A 16,971-nucleotide genomic window follows, 5' to 3' on the forward strand; every position below is an offset into this window, starting at 1 on the left:
AGTTTGTGCTTTCTAGTGTTTTTCTAAGGAATTTAATAATTGAACATGGAACACAGTACAGCAGCACACAATCTGCCAAAGGCCTGTTTAATTTATTAAGGCAGTCTGCTGAAACTGGGGTGACTAAGAAGACAGCACACAGCAGATCTTGGGCAGCCTGGCAGCAGCTCTGGTCATCTCAGCATTCCTGTCAGGACCTTACCTAGATTGGAGGAGGCTCTGCCTTCAGCAGCTCGGTCCTGCAGGCTCTCAGCAATGTGCAACTGCTCTTCATGGTACTGCTTGGCCCTCTCCAGGTCTTGCATACATCTAGCTGCATGGCCCAGGCCAGCGTAAGCTCGCATCTCAATGGCCTTCTCAGCCAGCTCCTGGGCCAACTCCAGCACATAGTTGTGGTAGGACATGGCTTTGTCGAAGTTCCTGCGGTAGTGGTAAGCACTGCCCAGGTTGCTGTAGGCTCGAGCTTCCTCCCGCTTGTTCCCCAGCTCCTTGGCGATCTTCAGATGTTGCTCATGGCACTGCACCGCGTTTTCAAAATCCCCCATCGCGATGTACACCGCTCCCATGTTGCCCAGCTCCCGCGCCTCCGAGAGCTCATCTTTGGACTGCTTGGCGAGGAGGACACACTGCTTGTGGCTAGCCAGAGCGTTTGGGTAGTCCCCGATGGCTGTGTACACGTGGCCCAGACTGCTCAGTGCTGAGGATGCTGCCTGCAGGGGGAAGAGAGACAATGTCAGTACAAGCATTCATGGCAACAAGTCAGATGGCCCCAGTCCTAGAAATTAAAACCATGAGAGACAATCCCGGTGAAAGAGTGTGACTACTAAGTAGAAAACCTGCTCTCTGCAGGTCTAAACTGCTCAGGGCAGCTTATTTGGAGGCAGCAGGAATGGATGGGGTTGACTCAAGAGGACAGGGGTTGGACTGTCTCTTTCTTTGATGTGTGCAGTGTGTGTTTCTACCTGGCAGAGGGGAAGGACAGCACTGCAAAGATGCAGAGACTATTGAGGAGACAGAAGAGAGTGAGCGCTGCAGTTACCAACATCCTTCTATACCTCTGCTTCACCAAGCACATCATGCCCCGAAGAGCACAGTTCTTATTGTGCAGTATCAGGGTCCTGAGCCCCACACAACCTTGGGAATGCAGCAAAGACAACAGCATTTCAGCAGCTGGAGCCTCTGTCCCTCAGGCACATTTTACCTAAATATAGTTGTGTGAAAACCTGAGTTGCCACCAAGAAACAGCTGTATTTAATAAGAGAAATTATCTGAGAATCATATACTTTTGCCCCCTGCATCTCCCAGGATGCAGACCTGCCTTCCACCTGGCAGAGCCACAGCTCCCAACCAGTCAGCAGGGCAAGGAGCCAAGGGCAGGGATGCATTCCTCACACGCCTGCTGCTTCAGCAAGGCTGTTTGCTGCAGCATGCTGACCCTCACTCCTCTGCAGCTCCTACATGTGCATTTCCTTTGCTACCCAGCTGCTGCCGCGACCCAATTCCAAACCTCCCAAAAGGAGCTGTCAGGGTGAGGGCAGCAGCTGGCCAAGGGCTGCTGCTCATGGCTCCTGGGCAGTCCTGACCCCAGCCCCTCCTCAGCGCAGGCCAGACCAGCTGCTGGGAGTGGGTCCTGCTCCATGCTGGTCAGACTGGCTGCAGAACTGGGGTGGTCTGGCCCTGGACAGGCTCTTCAGCAGCACAGTGACATAAATTCTTGCCTGACAGCCATGAGGGAGAGCTCTTAAAGGGTGTGAGGGGACCTGTTTGGAGGCTGCTACAAAACCAACGCAAAAATTGTTGCTCTGAATTTGAATCCATTTTTATACAAATCTTCAGGAAGCTTAATATATACAGAGTATTGAGTCATTTGCAACCTAAGTAGGGAAGGAAAAGGAATAAAACCAGATACATGCAGCCATCTTCCACAGACCAAAGTACTGAGTGGGGCCCATTACAGGCCTCAAGATGCATCAGAGCTCCCTTCATCCTGATAGGAAGCAACGTGCCCACTGCTGTGGAACAAGGCAGCGGCACCCCCTGGGCCAAGTCAAGCCCAGTACAAAGCTATGAGAACTGATCCAGCCTGGAAGTTCAGAAATTCTGCAAGACCGGCCACCACCAGGAATAGAATTTCTGTTATTGCTGGGAAGAGAATAGAAATGTCTTTCTGGAAAACAAGGAGTCAGTGAAATCTGGGGTCTCCTGGGGCTGCTAAAATAAAAAAAAAGTGGACATCCATGCGTGCAGATTGCTGAGGAGATGAGTTCTGGCCAAGAGCCATCAGGCAGAGACTCAGATGATGTTAATGGGCTATGGCTGGGGAAAAGAGGCATAAATGGAAAGCAGCAGATCTCAGATTGTGTGTGCACAAGAAAAACTTGACAGAAGCAGGGACTGCGTATCCCGGCACATGGGAAGAAATGTTTAGGACATCTCCTAGAATGGGAAGCAGATGATAGGAACTGAAATTTGGGAGGCTGGAAATGTTTATTCTTAGGGCTCCTAATCCCTTTGCCCACGAGCATGCCTAGGCTCACATTAAAGACCTAGAATGAAGGGTACAAGCACAGCAACCATTCTCAGAGCATGCAAAAACACTTGGCTGACATGCCTGAGTGCCCAGGGCTGGATTATCTAAACCAGGATGTGGCAGGAGGACTAGTGAAGCAGAAAAGAAAAGTAAGTTGAAGGAGACAAAAAGAGAAATAGAAAATAAAGGATGAAGAACTTACAAGAAACAGCATGACTTGATTAGAAAGCTGGGGCTGTTTTTAGAAGCTGGGCTGTGGCTCACCCAGACAGACAAGGCAGGAGGACACCTCTACTTTCTGATGTGTCCTTCATTCCAATGGTCCTCACATTTTACTTCTCAGTCCTCTGCGAGTCTGCATGAGGACAGCCTGTGGCACTTCTGGCTTCCCCAAGCTGGGGCTGATTGGTGCAGCACCAATCCTCCAGCAAGAGAACCATCAGTGCTCTATTTGCTCCGGGGGCAGTAAGGGGAGTTTGCCCTTACAGCAGTGTTTAGGAACAATTTGGTGATAACATCTGCTGGGTAACTCCAGTGACTCACTTCAGGGGATTGGGAATAGGATTCCAGAATACAAATTCGTGCCTGTGTATTTAATAAAATCCTCCACATTACAGGATCCACTGGGAACCCCAAGTGGCTCACACACTGGGCCAAGAGGGATGGGGTGTTCCCACGTCACTGGCAGAAGAGCCCTGTTGGGGCAGGGAGAGCACAGGGCTGACACATGGCACACAGACTCCATCTCTGCTAGCACACACCTCTGCTTGGTAGCAGGGTGATGTGATACTGCAGCTCCACACCACAGGGGGTTTGCAAGAGCAAACAAAGAAAATCAATGTTTTATGTATCTGACAAAGACAAATTTTACAGTGGGGGTTGCTTACACCTCCAATTAAGCAATTTATCACTTTAATAGAAAGCAGATTCTTCTGCCATTGAGCTGAGGCACAGAAGGGAGTTCCGAAAAAGATTCTTAAGTGCTCTCTTTCTCTCAGAAGCAACAGCCAGCTCAGGTTTTTCAGCTGAGTAAGGCAGAGTCTGATATTAAGCAGATGTGCATCACAGAATGGCACCTGGCAATTTGGAGAGATGCATTCCTTAGGTATTTCACCCTTGCTGGAGAATGGTCATTTCCCAATCATGTTTCATTTAAACAAGTCTTCACCTGGCTGCACAGCCTGCTTAAATAAGAACACTCTATAATCATCCTAAAATGGGCAAAGTGAAAATGCTTTGTCTGGTATCTCACTGTAAAGTTCCCTTAATCCCTGAACACAGACACTAATTAAGACTGATCAGAGATGGAGCATGCCCCGCTGCACGCCGCTTCTTTCAACTTCCCTTCTCCCTCTGGACACGGAGTAACAGCAGCTTGATCCCACCGATGTAGCGCAACTGTATCCAGCAGATCACCGTGCATATTCATCACTGCTGTACTGGGGCAGGCAGCAGCACCCCTGAAAGCCAGTGCACCATCCACACCCCATCACCCCTCACCTGCATGCCCTTGCTCTTGAATGCAAGCAAAGGTGTGCTGCTTCACTGAGAGTGCTCTGAGGGGAGCAGATTGTTCCAGAACACACACACACACACAGAGCTCTGTCTGTTTTACACACAGTAAAACCTCGCTGTGCCCTCCACTGCTGTAGCAGGTAGGAAGGGCACAGGATAACAGATTCCAGGGACACATCCCAGCTCTTTCTCTGCAGGAGCTGCTTGTTTTACAGGTAAAAGGACCAAGTAACTGCTGTGCACACAAGCAGGACAGCATTGTGATGGGGGTAGTTCCAGGACCTGATAAAATGATCATTTGCCGTCAATTGCACTTTATCTCCACTTCTGTTTTAAGCCTCTTCATCATTTCCTCAGAAACTGCATGTATGCCTCAGCTTGGCTTATACAACACTTGATTTATGCACTAAGACAAGTCTCACATCCAAACAGAGCAGGTGCCCCATCAAAATTAAAACTTGTCCTTCTCTTCTCCCTTAAAGGTGAGGTTGATGTGCCAGGACCACATCTAGCTTCTTCCTTTGTGTGCCATGCTTTTGAAAATCGGAAAAGAAGCAGCAGGCAATATCCTCCCCTCTTACACATGATCAGTATGCAGCAAGAAAGAATGGATTTGCTTTTAGGTAATTATTTCCTGAGGAAAAAAATACACTGAAATCAATATCCTTGCCAATCAATATCCCTATTTATTTGTAGAAGGTCTCAGTCTTTTACAAAGAAGCCCCCAAAGAGTAAACCCCAAAAAAGCCAAAGCCATGGAACAGAAACACTAGTATCTGAAAGCCTGAAAGGAGCTTTGTAACTAGTAACAGAAAGAAAACAACCAGGAATTAATGACACAATAGAAACACTCAAAATACACAGCATAAAGAGATGGTCCCGGTCCCCACTTCATTAATGGGTAAAATCCACAGCCCTACAAATGTCACAGAGCTGCTGCTCAGAACAGAGCCTGCCATGCACTGTGCTGACAATCTGCTCCCAGCCCTCTCTGTTCTTATTTGCTCAGGAAATTGTCAATGTTTCAGAGGACTTCTCATTCTCCCTGTTCCACGGCAAAAGTATCACACGAAGTAAGTGAATCCCAGCAATCCTGAGCCGCACTGAGGGTTTGACTGCCAGACCATTCAGAGTCACTCCTCTTCAAGGGGAATGCTGACTTTCAGCTGCTCATTTGGAGATAAAAATAATGCTGCTCCATTCCAGTGGAAAATCCACCGATTCCATCTCCTCCATTATCATTTAGGAGCAAGGTGTCTAGTTCTGCCTAGAACACTTCTAAAAGTAAACCTGAGCTAAACCCTTAACAGAATAGTTTTGCAAATAGTTCCAACCAAGTTAGCAGGGTTTTGCTGGAAAACTGAAACAACAACTATTCCATTCCATTTTTAGGAGTAATTCTGCCTGTCACTCGTACTGACCAGGCTGTCCATGTTCACTGTGGGAACTGGTGCAACACCCCTCACCATGTGGTGCTGGGGACCTGGGACCCTTTCTGGGTGGGCTCTGCAAAGCTCCACTCATTCCACAAAGAAATCACACAAAACACACCAGCCCAAGAACACTACGAAGGAGATCTCATCATTGAGCCTACACATCACCTGGGGTTGATCTATCTCTAGCCCAGGTAGCCCAAATTTGGTCGCATTCTGGACATAGCCTGAAAGGCTCCTGCGTGCAATCACTTTAGGGAGGACGGCTGACTTGACATTTTTAGGGGTGATGTAAGTATTCCTCATTTAAAACCACAAGCTTCTCCATGGTGGTGACCCTGAGGAGTGACTCATACCCTGGTCAAAGTCAGTCAGGAAGAATAAGCCAGCAAGTCACAAACTTGGATCTAACAAGTTCAGAGCAGGCAAAGAAAACATCAACTCCTACAGCAGCGTGCTGACCTGTGCCAACCTTTGCTCCTCTTGCTCATAAGCTGCACATCCCCTCACTGCAAACTCAACACAGAGGAGAAAAGCCCTGGCTGAGGTGGGCCTCCTGAAAACCCAGAGAGTGCTGCAGCTGCACCTATAGCATGAGTTTTCTGTTTCATTTCTTTTACTGCAACCAGGTCCAGGCCTCAGCAGCATGCTGAGCTTTGCAGACGCTGTGAAAGTAAAACCAGAAGACAGCATTTCTTTTAGCTAAAATCCATGTGCTGTGGAGGTCAAATGGGGACATTTAAAGGAGATCCTCAGGAAGTATTACATTTCCCTTTTGAGTCACAAGTCCAAACAAAACAAAGCATATGGCCTTTTTAGTGCATTCCCAAATTTCCTGCACCGGTCAGATTTCTCTTCATTCTGCTTAATCCTATCACTTTTGAACCAGACAAACCTGCATGAATCCTGTCAAGCTGACTCTAAAAAAACCTGCTAAAGACAGAAAGAGAAAGGCAAAGAATTTATACTCTTGGATACAAATCCAAATGCTGAAGGTCAGGCTGATTCACATCACTGAACTCATCCTTTCAACCACATAGGTGATTCAGTCCAAGCTGTAATGCAGCATTAGAGGACCCACAATTCCCAAGTAAACTCCAGTGGTAAGTGTTCTCCCAGCAGCTGGCACTCAGCCTTCCTCCAGGGTACAAGGCAGTCTGCCCTGGATCCCTAATAAAGCAAGACTGCTGTCTGCACTGAGAGGCTGGAATCATTTCCTCATCACAGCCTGTCTCTGACATCCTAGGCTGTGTTTCCAGGCATGACAAACTGCTTTAGCCTGAAGACTCTTTCCAGTTCTCATTTGTGAGGTATTTATATCCTGTCCTCACTTTCCAGATTGTTTGCAAACATAACAAAACAACTGTGGTTATAAGATTTTCAGATTTCTCCTTTCTGAAAAATGTGGCAGCCCCAGGGCCAGACCACCTCTTCGTATGGCTGAGTGCCACACACATCCCACAGGCAGGGACACTGCCGTGGGCTCCCTTGAGCTGCAGCTCATCAATGGATGGGATTCTCCACACTCCATCCAAACTGCCGATAAGGAGCACATCCTCTAGGAGATCTAACTCAGAAAAACAGGAAAAAAAACCCCATTCTGCTGCCCCAAACCAGAATTCATACAAGTTCAGGGAAAAATCCATACAGCCCTGCTATTGACTGAAGATGTGGCTTTACATACAAAGCAGGGCTGGAGGGACACCTGGAAAGCATTTCCCTTTCTCCTCAGGAAAGGGCAGAAAACCTTGGCTTTATAGAATTTACAGATTTCATTAGAAAGGAATGATCTATCTTTCCTTCTGCATCTCCTTCTGGAAACAAGAAGATGAAATTTGATCTTTGATTTGCACACCCTGACAGCGAGAAGCTGCAGTTTACCAAATGTTGGAGTTTTATTTCATTGCTTTGAAGGGGACTGGGAAAAACTACCAAAACTGCAAACCTAAATAACTACCAGTGGCTGAGCTGCTCACAAAGTGTGTTCAGACAGTTGGCAGAATCTTCAAATTCCCAACAGAACCCAACCAAGGATTATGTCTGTCCCAGTAACCATGCTCACTAATACTCCTCCTCCAGGATGCACAGTGGTTGATGACCCCTCCCAGCCGTGGCTCCAGGTGCAGCCAGCTCCATGGCAATGCCCTCTGTAGCAAGAAGCAGAGCACCCAGCTGGATCCTGAAGTCTCCTGGGCTGCAAGCCCATGGTTTCTCTTCCCTCTGGGAATTTCTGCATTCTGGTATTTCCCCTGCCACACAAGAACCCTCACAGATATACCAGAGCAAGGTGACACAGAGAACCCACCAAAGCCTGCTTAATAAACATCTTTCTTCTGTGCTACTTAACTACTCAGTTCTAATTATCATCTTCATCATCCCCATTTCCTGCAAAGAGTCAGCCTTTCTGAACAACATCTGCTGAAGCTGCAAACATGAACTCTGCCTTACATTTGCAATCGTTTTAAAAAGCATCTTGAGACAGTAAAACCTGGCGCATCAGCTACTGAGCACACTCACCTGCTGCAGAGAATCCCCAGAGGCACAGATGCTCATGGAGATGTCCAGGGCAGCAGCCAGAGGCTCATTCAAAGGGTCAGGAAAAAGAGGGCACTGAGCTCCAGCAGTTCTGCACCTTTTCCTTCTAAAAATAGCTGGGAGGTGGGGGGAAATCCCTTCAAAACCAGGCCAGGAATGATTGCTGCAAGCTGTTATTCACCATGAGTCAACCCAGGGGCAGGACAGTACTGACACAGTCCATCAGTCTGTCCTCGGTTCTCTGCCCTGCCCTCAGCCACACTCCTGAGAAAAGGGGCACCACAAAGTGCTCGGCTGCACCTTCATCCCAGCCCCAGGGAGAATTCAGGGGTGTAGACAATCCTCTTTCTCACCCAGCAACTTCTGCTCACCCCTGCACGGTGAAGAGGGATGCTGCATCCCAGGGAAAGGCGCAGTTCAGCTCAGTGTGTGCCTGCCAGCCAACATAAGAGGGGCTGCCAGCACCCAGTGGCTTCCTGGCAGCAGCATCCTTCCCAAGAGCTCCGTGCTGGCAGCACAAGCACTCATTTCATGATGGTTAGTTTATGATCCTGCCATACTGCCCTGCTATTTCTGAACGGCGGGGCTGTAATCGAAGGCGTCTGAGCGCCCAGGAGAGAAGGGAGATATTACACTGCAGAGTTCCTGTGGTGTCCATGGTCTCTGCATGGTGGGATTCAAGCAAAGCCTCTGTGAGGGTTTGGACACTGGACCCAAGAAAGGGCTCCATGGCTTTTCCTTTCCTGTCCATTTCGGCTTGTCAGCCACTCACAGCTCCAAAACTCAAGTATTACTTCTCTAAATGAAATGCTCTGGAAGGAACACAGAGCCTTTAAAACGGTCATCAAAAAGGGCCACCTCAACCCATCCAAGAAATCTTACACCACTAGCTCTAAACTGGCACTCTGGTCTTACAGAATTACTAATACAAGACAGTTCTGGACAACTGAGGAGCAGCTAGCAATGAAAAGGGACACAGGAGACTAGTGTTACAGGCATCAAAAGCTTTCACATTTGCATTTTGATTCCATTCTTTCCTCTGATCCTGGCATAGCTTGTCAGTTGCATAATCCTTGTCTAAATCACCGCCTGTGATGTGGCATCAACACACTCTACCTACATGAGTGACCTGATGGTTTCCAGACGATTAGGTTACCTGGTGTTAAAACCAAAGCAATTAATTCAGAAATAGAATACAGACATAACATTCAGCACCTCCATTATGAGCTGGCATAAATGCAGACCACTCTGAGAAGTCTGTCCTGAGAAGAAACAGGCTGCGAGCTCCTGCTGCTCATCACAGCCAGCTTTTGTGACAGGAAAAAGACAACAAGCTAAAATAATGCGATGCAATCTTCCCTACTAACAGCATCTGCCACTCCTCCTCTGGCACATTCCAGTACCTTGGCTGCTGCTTTAGGGAACCTCTCCTTGTTCAACTCCCAATGCTTTCATGAGCACTTAGCAGAGACTGGAAAAAAGAGCAGCAGCCCAAGCTACCAGAATGGGATTTCCTCGGCACGTGAACTGCTGGACAGTACGTGCTGCATTTCAGTCCCAGAGAGCACAGAACACGTCACAAGAACATGAGGCTGCTGCTGCTCTAGGACAGGGCTGAGACTTGTTATCAATCAGCAAGGAAGTAAAGACTGTGTTTCACTCCACTGAAGCCAGGTCTGCCGAGAGTGGACCCTCTCATTCCTGTTCAGTGGCACTTATCCCTGCACAGGCAGCAGTTCCTTACTGCAGGACAGGAGCGGGTGAATTCCAACAGCCTGCAGCTGGCTCTGAATGAGCAAGGAAAAGACAAGCCTCTACCTAGGGGCCTCACCAGCCCAGGAAAGTTTTATTTTCCACCTCTGCACAAATTGCATGGGGCTTAGACAGAGCCAGTGCCAACAGTGATGCCCAAAGATCAGCTCCTGAGGTGCACATGTGCTGAGCCAGGGTCCTGCGGCCCCCTGCCCATGTGTTCCCTGTGAGTTCAGATGGGCTCCTCATTTAGGATGGGATGGTTACACTTTGTACTGCTGCCATGGTGCTGTGCCAGGAAGAATGATGCCCACCCTGTCACCACTGCCGTGGTTGAAGCAGGGACATGTACATCCACAGAACTAGCTCATTTGAATTTCTTAACCAGCCACTGCAGCTGGTCAAAAAATCCAACCCACTCCTTACCTGAGACAGCTGTTTCATGGTGCCCTTCACAGTGTCTCACTAAGAACCAGTCTTCCCCCTCACCTGCACAGACCAAACCCACACGTATGTTCAACAGCCCAAATTCCCTCTTTGAGATACTACAGGTATGCCAAATCTCAGCAACACTCTGCCCCATGCTCTCTCTGGACACAAGAACAACAAAAGAGCTCAAACTTCTCCCCACACTGACTGAAACAGCAAATGGTCTGCCTGGACACATAGCCTGTGTTTGTAACAGGAGCTGCACAGACTCTCTGTGCCAAGGAAGAAAAACATGTAAAATCTCGAGTCCCTGTGAGCAGCTGAGATGTTTCCCTGCTCAGCTGACAGCTCCCCTTCTCCAGGCCTGCATGGGGGAGGACAGACCTGAATGCTCCAGACCGACCCTCTGCAGCCTCCTCCTCCATTTATGGGCGGCACTACCCAGCAAACATTTGCTCCAGCAGCCTCAGAACCCGACAGCCCGTCCTAAGACGGCAGTATCCCATACAAAGGAGCACTTTTTACCTTTTCTGCCAATTCTCTGTACAGTCAGGGGTAAAACAATTACCTCATTACAGTCGCACACCAAATTCCCTTCTGCTGGAATTCACATCAGCCCTACTGCAACTTTATAACATTTGCATTATAAAAATGTCTGCAAAGGAGGCCAAGAAAAACAGCTTTTTGTTCAGAGGAAGCTCTGTGGTCAAGATGATGTCATCAGAAAGCGCCAAATTAATTTCCTGTGGTTACATCCTACAGGAAATCCAAGAAGCTCAGCTTTCTTGCTAAACCAAGTAGTCATTTGTTGTCAATAACTGTTAATTATGTGCCCAGATGTGTCATGAACTAAGGACTATTACGATTAGCCCTCATTCCCTGCGCTCCCCCAGTGAGATCTGTTTGTATCAGTGGGCTGGAGACCAGGTAAAATGCTCCAGCCCCACGTCCCAGGTCATCCTGGGGTTCTGGAGCTGCTGTGCTCATGCTAGCACATCAATTCCCCTGCTGCTGCCTCCAGGCCCCACAATGGGGGATGTGCTGGGCAAGAACCCCCATGGTAGAGCAGCAGCCACACAGGTTACCCTGTTAGCAGCAACAGGGACCCCGATCAAGAAAACTGTGCAAGCAATGACAAGTAACAGCTTTTCTGCTCTTCATGAACAGAAACAAGGAAATCAGGAGTGATTCAGGAGGTTTTCCAGCTGGTAAAATAATCAAGGAAATGTCTAGGAAGTCCCTCCCCCAGCCACAGTCTTTTCACAAGTTACTGAAAGATGCATTTTTCCAAGGCTTACTTGATATTTAACTTACTAACTAAGTTAGCAAAGCAGTAAAGTATTCACCAAATTCTAGCAGATCTTTTCCATAACTTACCAGTGGGAAACTGATCTTCCTCAGTTTTTAGATCTCCCCCAAAACTACTTGTGCTTACATGAATCCTCACCTGCCCTGCTGCCTCTAGCTCTTCCCTGTGACTGCCATGCAACCACCAATCTCCATTTTCCCTCTCACAGTAGAGGGGAATCCCTGGAGCAGGGGATAGCTTTTATATCTGCGCACTAAAATATGATTCTGTCCTTACAGTGAACTTTCAGTACAAATCCCTAGGGACAGCCTCCTCAGTCCATGCAGCCCACTTCCCTGCGCTGGCAGGGAGCCCAGCATAATTGAAGGGTCAGGAATTGAATGGTCAAGGCAAAGCAGATCCTGCAGTTTGTTTTCAGGTTTGCATGGGTTCTTTTTGTTTTCACCAGCATTTAGACTAAGTGTCTTTTATGCAAACACTGGGACAGGGATCTTGCCCATTTCTGGTCTGGAAAAGGCACAACTTAGGATGCAGCTTAACAGAGTCCAGGTCAACAGCACCTGTAACACTGGGAAATGTGCTGAGGACAGCAAGGGCTCAGCTGCAGCAGCGTGGCACTGACACTGACCCAGCAGCAGCTCCCACCCCTGGAGCCCAGAGCCTCTGTGCTGTAGGAACATGGATGGTAAAGGGAGAGGGAGGCAAAAGGACTTGCCCAGAGATGGGAGAGGCAAATGGACAACCCAAGCATCCTGCCCCTTGCACTCACATATTGTGTCCACTGGTACCAAGACTTCCCTTAACAAAAGGCAAGTGGACACCCAGGAGGAGAAGTCACAGTTTCCAAATTCTTGGGGTAAAACAGAGCAGACAGACAAGGCTTTTTGATATGTTCAGATCTGTCTGGAAAACCATGCAGTGCAGACTACCAGCTTTGACTGATTAATAAGCTTCCTACCTCTCTGTCCTTGAGCTTCATGGCAAGCACCAGCTGATGTCTGTGGTTAGTAAGGGCTTCCCGGTAATTTCCTTTGGAGAAGAATGCAGAGCCCAGATTTCCATGAGCTCGGCATTCTCCTGTCTGGTCACCTGTGTCACATGTAAACAAAACAAAGATTAGCTAATAATACAGGCACTGCTGGAAGCATCCAGTGGGAAGACTAAAACATGGGGTACAAGTGATGCTCTGGTGAGAACCAGCATTAGAACAAACTCATCTTTATCTTTAATACACAGCCAAACTTCCCTCTTTGCTTGCTTTCAGAAACTTCTACTATAGCCATCAATCTTATTTTTAGAGTTGTTTTACTTTCTTCTGAGGCCTAACACTTGGCAATTTCCCATTTCTCTCTGTTTATTCCTTGCTTGACATTGTGAACGTCAGTCAATGGTCAAGGCCTAGAACAAGCACAAAGCATGCCAGCTTTCTCCAGAAGGTGATTCTGCAGCACAGCTCAGCTCAGATGTACAAAGTACACCTACAACCATCTTCAAGAGAGCAGTCCCTATGCTCTCAGTGAACAGTCCTGGCTCGAGCTTTTGGGGATTGTCTCTCCAGCTCTGCACGGTCAAGGCTTTGCCTCACACCTCTCTGCTCTCCTACAGCACCCTGTGAAGCTGAATGCTCTCCCACTGTTGTGCAGAATATACCGTACTCCAGAGGGATTTTTGAATTAGTTTATTTTTAAACACTCTTTGTTCATCATTGTGTCACTACTGATTTGTTCCTTCCCTGGCTACTGCCCCAAAAGTGAGTTATTTTGTCCATCAAATACTTGGAAAAGCAGATGGCTTCATTTAACACTCATGTAAGGTTCTGAGCCTGAGTCTACACAGGGAGTAAGAGCAGTTCTCACATACATGACAACAGGTAATTAGAAGACCCTGTAAAACCTCAGCACATCCATTGATTATCTGCCCCTTCACATAGGCAGGCAAACAGGGATGCACAAACCTGCAGCCTGCACATCTCAGAAGCTTCAGATTGGATTTAGCAGCTTGTGAAAACCCACAGAAACCTGAGCATTCGAGAGAGATGCTGATCATTAACCTAGCTCTTGATTTGTCTCACCAGCCCCAACCCAGCACTCCAGGAGTGAAAGGAGGATTCTTACCTAAACTCTTGGCTACGTCCAAGTCCTGCTGCATGTATCCAGTGCTTTTCTCCGTGTTCCCCAGCGACCAGTACGCGCTGCTCAGTGCAGAGAACACTGATCCCCGCAGCTTCAGGCTGCACGTGCCAATCTTCAGGGCAGCCTCTAGCACCACCACAGAGGCCCCGTGGTGGCCTGCAGTCAGGAGCTCCTGGCCAATCACAGACACCACAACAAAGGGGCTCTTGTCCAGCTTCATCTTCTGCAGTTGTTGGTACGTGGGCTCCAGGGACTCTGAAGCGCAGAAACGAAGACAGAGGTACTCAGCAAACCAAGTTATTTGCATCAGGAAGCACCATCACAACTCATCTTGATTTTTTCATAAACAAATGACACATGACTTAAGGGCCAGAAAGCCCAAATCCAATGAAGATTTATTAAGGGAGCTTGGGGCTCAAAGGTACCAACTAAGATCTGGCATATCAAGACAGATCACCTGGCAAGCTGCTGTTTGCCTTGCAGAAAGCACTTCAGGAAGGCAGCTTAAGAACAGAGCTTAGAGCAGTCTCAGCACAAAGCAGTCTCATACTGAGCTCTGAAGTCTGGCCTAATGGCAGAAGGAATACAGAAGATATCTGTGGAATTTTGTAGGAAACTGGAAATGAGCCATCTGCAGTGTCTGAGAGCATTGCAGTTTTTGCTCTTTCAGCACAAACCTTCAGATGAATGTCTGCAAAGTCTGTGCCTGTCCAGATACCCAGACACATGATGTGTGCTGAGAGAGGGGACCAAAAATGCAGAAAGAAGCTGCTCCTTCTACAGAAGACAGTGATCCTGTGGCATGAGAGCTCTGGACCTGACCAACAGCTTCGATTTGTCTAACTGCAGCAGGGAGCACAGCTCATACACAGCTGCAGGGCAGTCAGCCAGAGATCATCCTGCCAAATTTGGGGATGCTCCCACAGAATACCATGTAACCTGCAGGCTAAGCAGCAGCCTTAAATACCTGTGGGTAGCAAATCAAATTGCATTTACCAGGTAACTGTTGTATAGGACAGAAACTTCCAGATGAATTTGTTTTGGAGGATGGAGAAAAACACTGTAAAAAAGGAAACACCAACAAGGATATTTTTTCATTTCAGTGCTCCTTGGCTCCTAAGCCCTGTGGCCCGCAGCACCATCTGCTGCGGATGACAATTGCCATGTTCCCTCCTGACCAACAGCATTAGGGCATTGCAGCACAAAGCCTGCAAGAGAAACAGAGCTAGGAGGAGACAAGCCTGTTCCTCTAGAGGAAAAAAATTCTTGGAAACGGGGACATGATGAAAGAGAGGCAAAACACTGCACAGCTCATATGGCTTCAAGGTCTCTGTGATTTCAAACACTGCTTGAACAGAAGTGAATTAGCAGAGCAGCCTTTTTGCCTTCTGGAATGCTGTATTTTGAGACACAGTAGTACCACAGAAAAGCTGCTGATGTGCTCTTCTGGGCAAACACTGGCCTGGGGCATTTCAGATGTGCTGCTCCCAATCAAAACATTGTGGGAAGTTGTTCCAGTAACAACGCAGCCAGGGCCACAGCAGCACACACCTCTGCTTGCACTGATACTGGAGAAAGGAAAAATGAACAAGGACTGCATGGGAATTGCTGTACAAACCCAGTCCCATTCATCTCCAGCGCCCCTCAAGCTGGCTATCTCCATCTTACTGTCCCACTCAACCAGAAGGATAGTTTTTGTTCCTCCTGTAACTTCAGGCTCCATTCCTGGCATCCTCCTGACTCAGCAGCGAAGCCAAATCTTGAAATCTTTCCCTCCAGCCCTCCGGGTTCTCCTGTCCTCAGATGCTGGGACTGAAGCTCCCACCTCTGGCTACCTCAGCAGCAGGTCACAGCCCTGAGAACCCCGGTGTGCTTACCTCGCATGGGAGACTTCATGGCGGCCTCCACCATGCCCACCAGAAGCTGGAGGCTCTTGGGATCCTGCGCCAGCCCCGAGGCAAAGGCGGCCAGCGCATCCGCATGGCGTCCCAGGTACTGCAGGGCCACGCCCTGACGGAAGTATGCCTGCAGGAACAGAGGCAACAGCAATGCCCATCACGGAGCCATCACAAACAGGCACAAAGAACACGGCTGCCCTGACCTCATGCTGGTGGACAACAGGTCACACCACCGCACTGCGGCTCCTCTGGTCGCGCTGGCTACAATCAATGCCACCCAACGCTGCGGTCCGGTCTGTGAATCCCAGCAGCGTGTACCCCTCATGGTGATCACCTTCTGAGCTTCAGCAAGGCCTCTGAGCTGCTTTGGAGATCAAGGTTGGTCACTACTAGTAAGGCAAAGCTTACCCCTTGGGCTTGACCAAATACTACTTCTTAACTACTTTTAACCAGATGCTTTTTCTCAAGACCCTCCTTTCCAATTTCAGCTCACACAGCACAGAAGCAACTGACTTCCTCTCTCATCAGCTCTTGTCAACGAGTCCAATATCAACATCCAGCACTAGCAGGGCCCAAAATGTACTGAAAGCTCAAGCTGCAATGAAACACAACACAAAGATGCAGCCAGAAGCTGAGCCTTCTTTCTCCATTCACATCCACTGAGGCAGACACTGTCCAAACACTGCCCCACCTGCTAAGTGCACTATATATACAACACACACACACAAATATACATTGATCTATACAAGCTTCTCAGACTAAAGCAAGGCACTCACAATTCTAAACCATCTTTCTTCATTTCTTTATTTTCCAGAAAACCATTTATGGGAACCTGCAACACCTTCAAAGCAGCTTGTATCTCCATTTCTACATCAGTAACATCAAGAGGCAGCTGCAAAGCATTCCCAAACAGAGCTCCCACATCTCCACACACTGGCATACCAGGAACCTATGCACAAAGCAGGAACTTCAGACACATGCTCTGCTCACACAGTGAGCACAGGCAAAGTCCTGCCCCAAAGAGTATCCAGTGCTGCCAGAGACACTGGGGAAAAAGACCACAGAAAACACAATCCAGTATTTACAAAGTACTCAGGTATTTGTAGCACACACATCTGAACACTGTGTTATAAAAAGGTCCTGAATCTTTAAGCACCTTTGATGCTTGTTACTCAGCTTTTATCTTCATGCTCAGCTAATATCTTTCTAATGCAAATATTGCTGCACTTTGAGTTTATTCAAACCTATTTCAATAGCACAAATAAAGAGGATAAAGCATTATTTGTATTCTTTAAAAGTGCTTTAAGAACCAGAACTGCTCCTTGAGATTGGTTCTCTTGGCTAGGACCTCAGCTCTCTCTCTTTGTCAATAACATCACAGACTTCACTCAAGATACTTTAGGTATACATCTGGGAAGTCTTTTTACATAAACAGGAG

At 48.0% G+C, this 16,971-nt stretch overlaps 1 protein-coding gene across 3 annotated transcripts in view; it reads right to left on the reverse strand.

The window, feature by feature from the left end:
- TTC28 (tetratricopeptide repeat domain 28) overlaps positions 1–16,971 on the reverse strand; it is a 113,939-nt gene that overhangs the window by 32,181 nt on the left and 64,787 nt on the right. For all 3 annotated transcript variants that reach the window (XM_040080467.1, XM_040080468.1, XM_040080470.1), the window contains 4 exons: positions 15,513–15,660; positions 13,618–13,890; positions 12,462–12,592; positions 203–710 (listed from right to left, as the gene is read on the reverse strand). In XM_040080467.1, the coding sequence (XP_039936401.1) occupies positions 203–710; positions 12,462–12,592; positions 13,618–13,890; positions 15,513–15,660 (1,060 nt within the window). The remainder of the gene's footprint in view (positions 1–202; positions 711–12,461; positions 12,593–13,617; positions 13,891–15,512; positions 15,661–16,971) is intronic.

The sequence above is a fragment of the Hirundo rustica genome, chromosome 17, assembly GCF_015227805.2.
Source record: "Hirundo rustica isolate bHirRus1 chromosome 17, bHirRus1.pri.v3, whole genome shotgun sequence".
Lineage (NCBI taxonomy): Eukaryota > Metazoa > Chordata > Aves > Passeriformes > Hirundinidae > Hirundo > Hirundo rustica.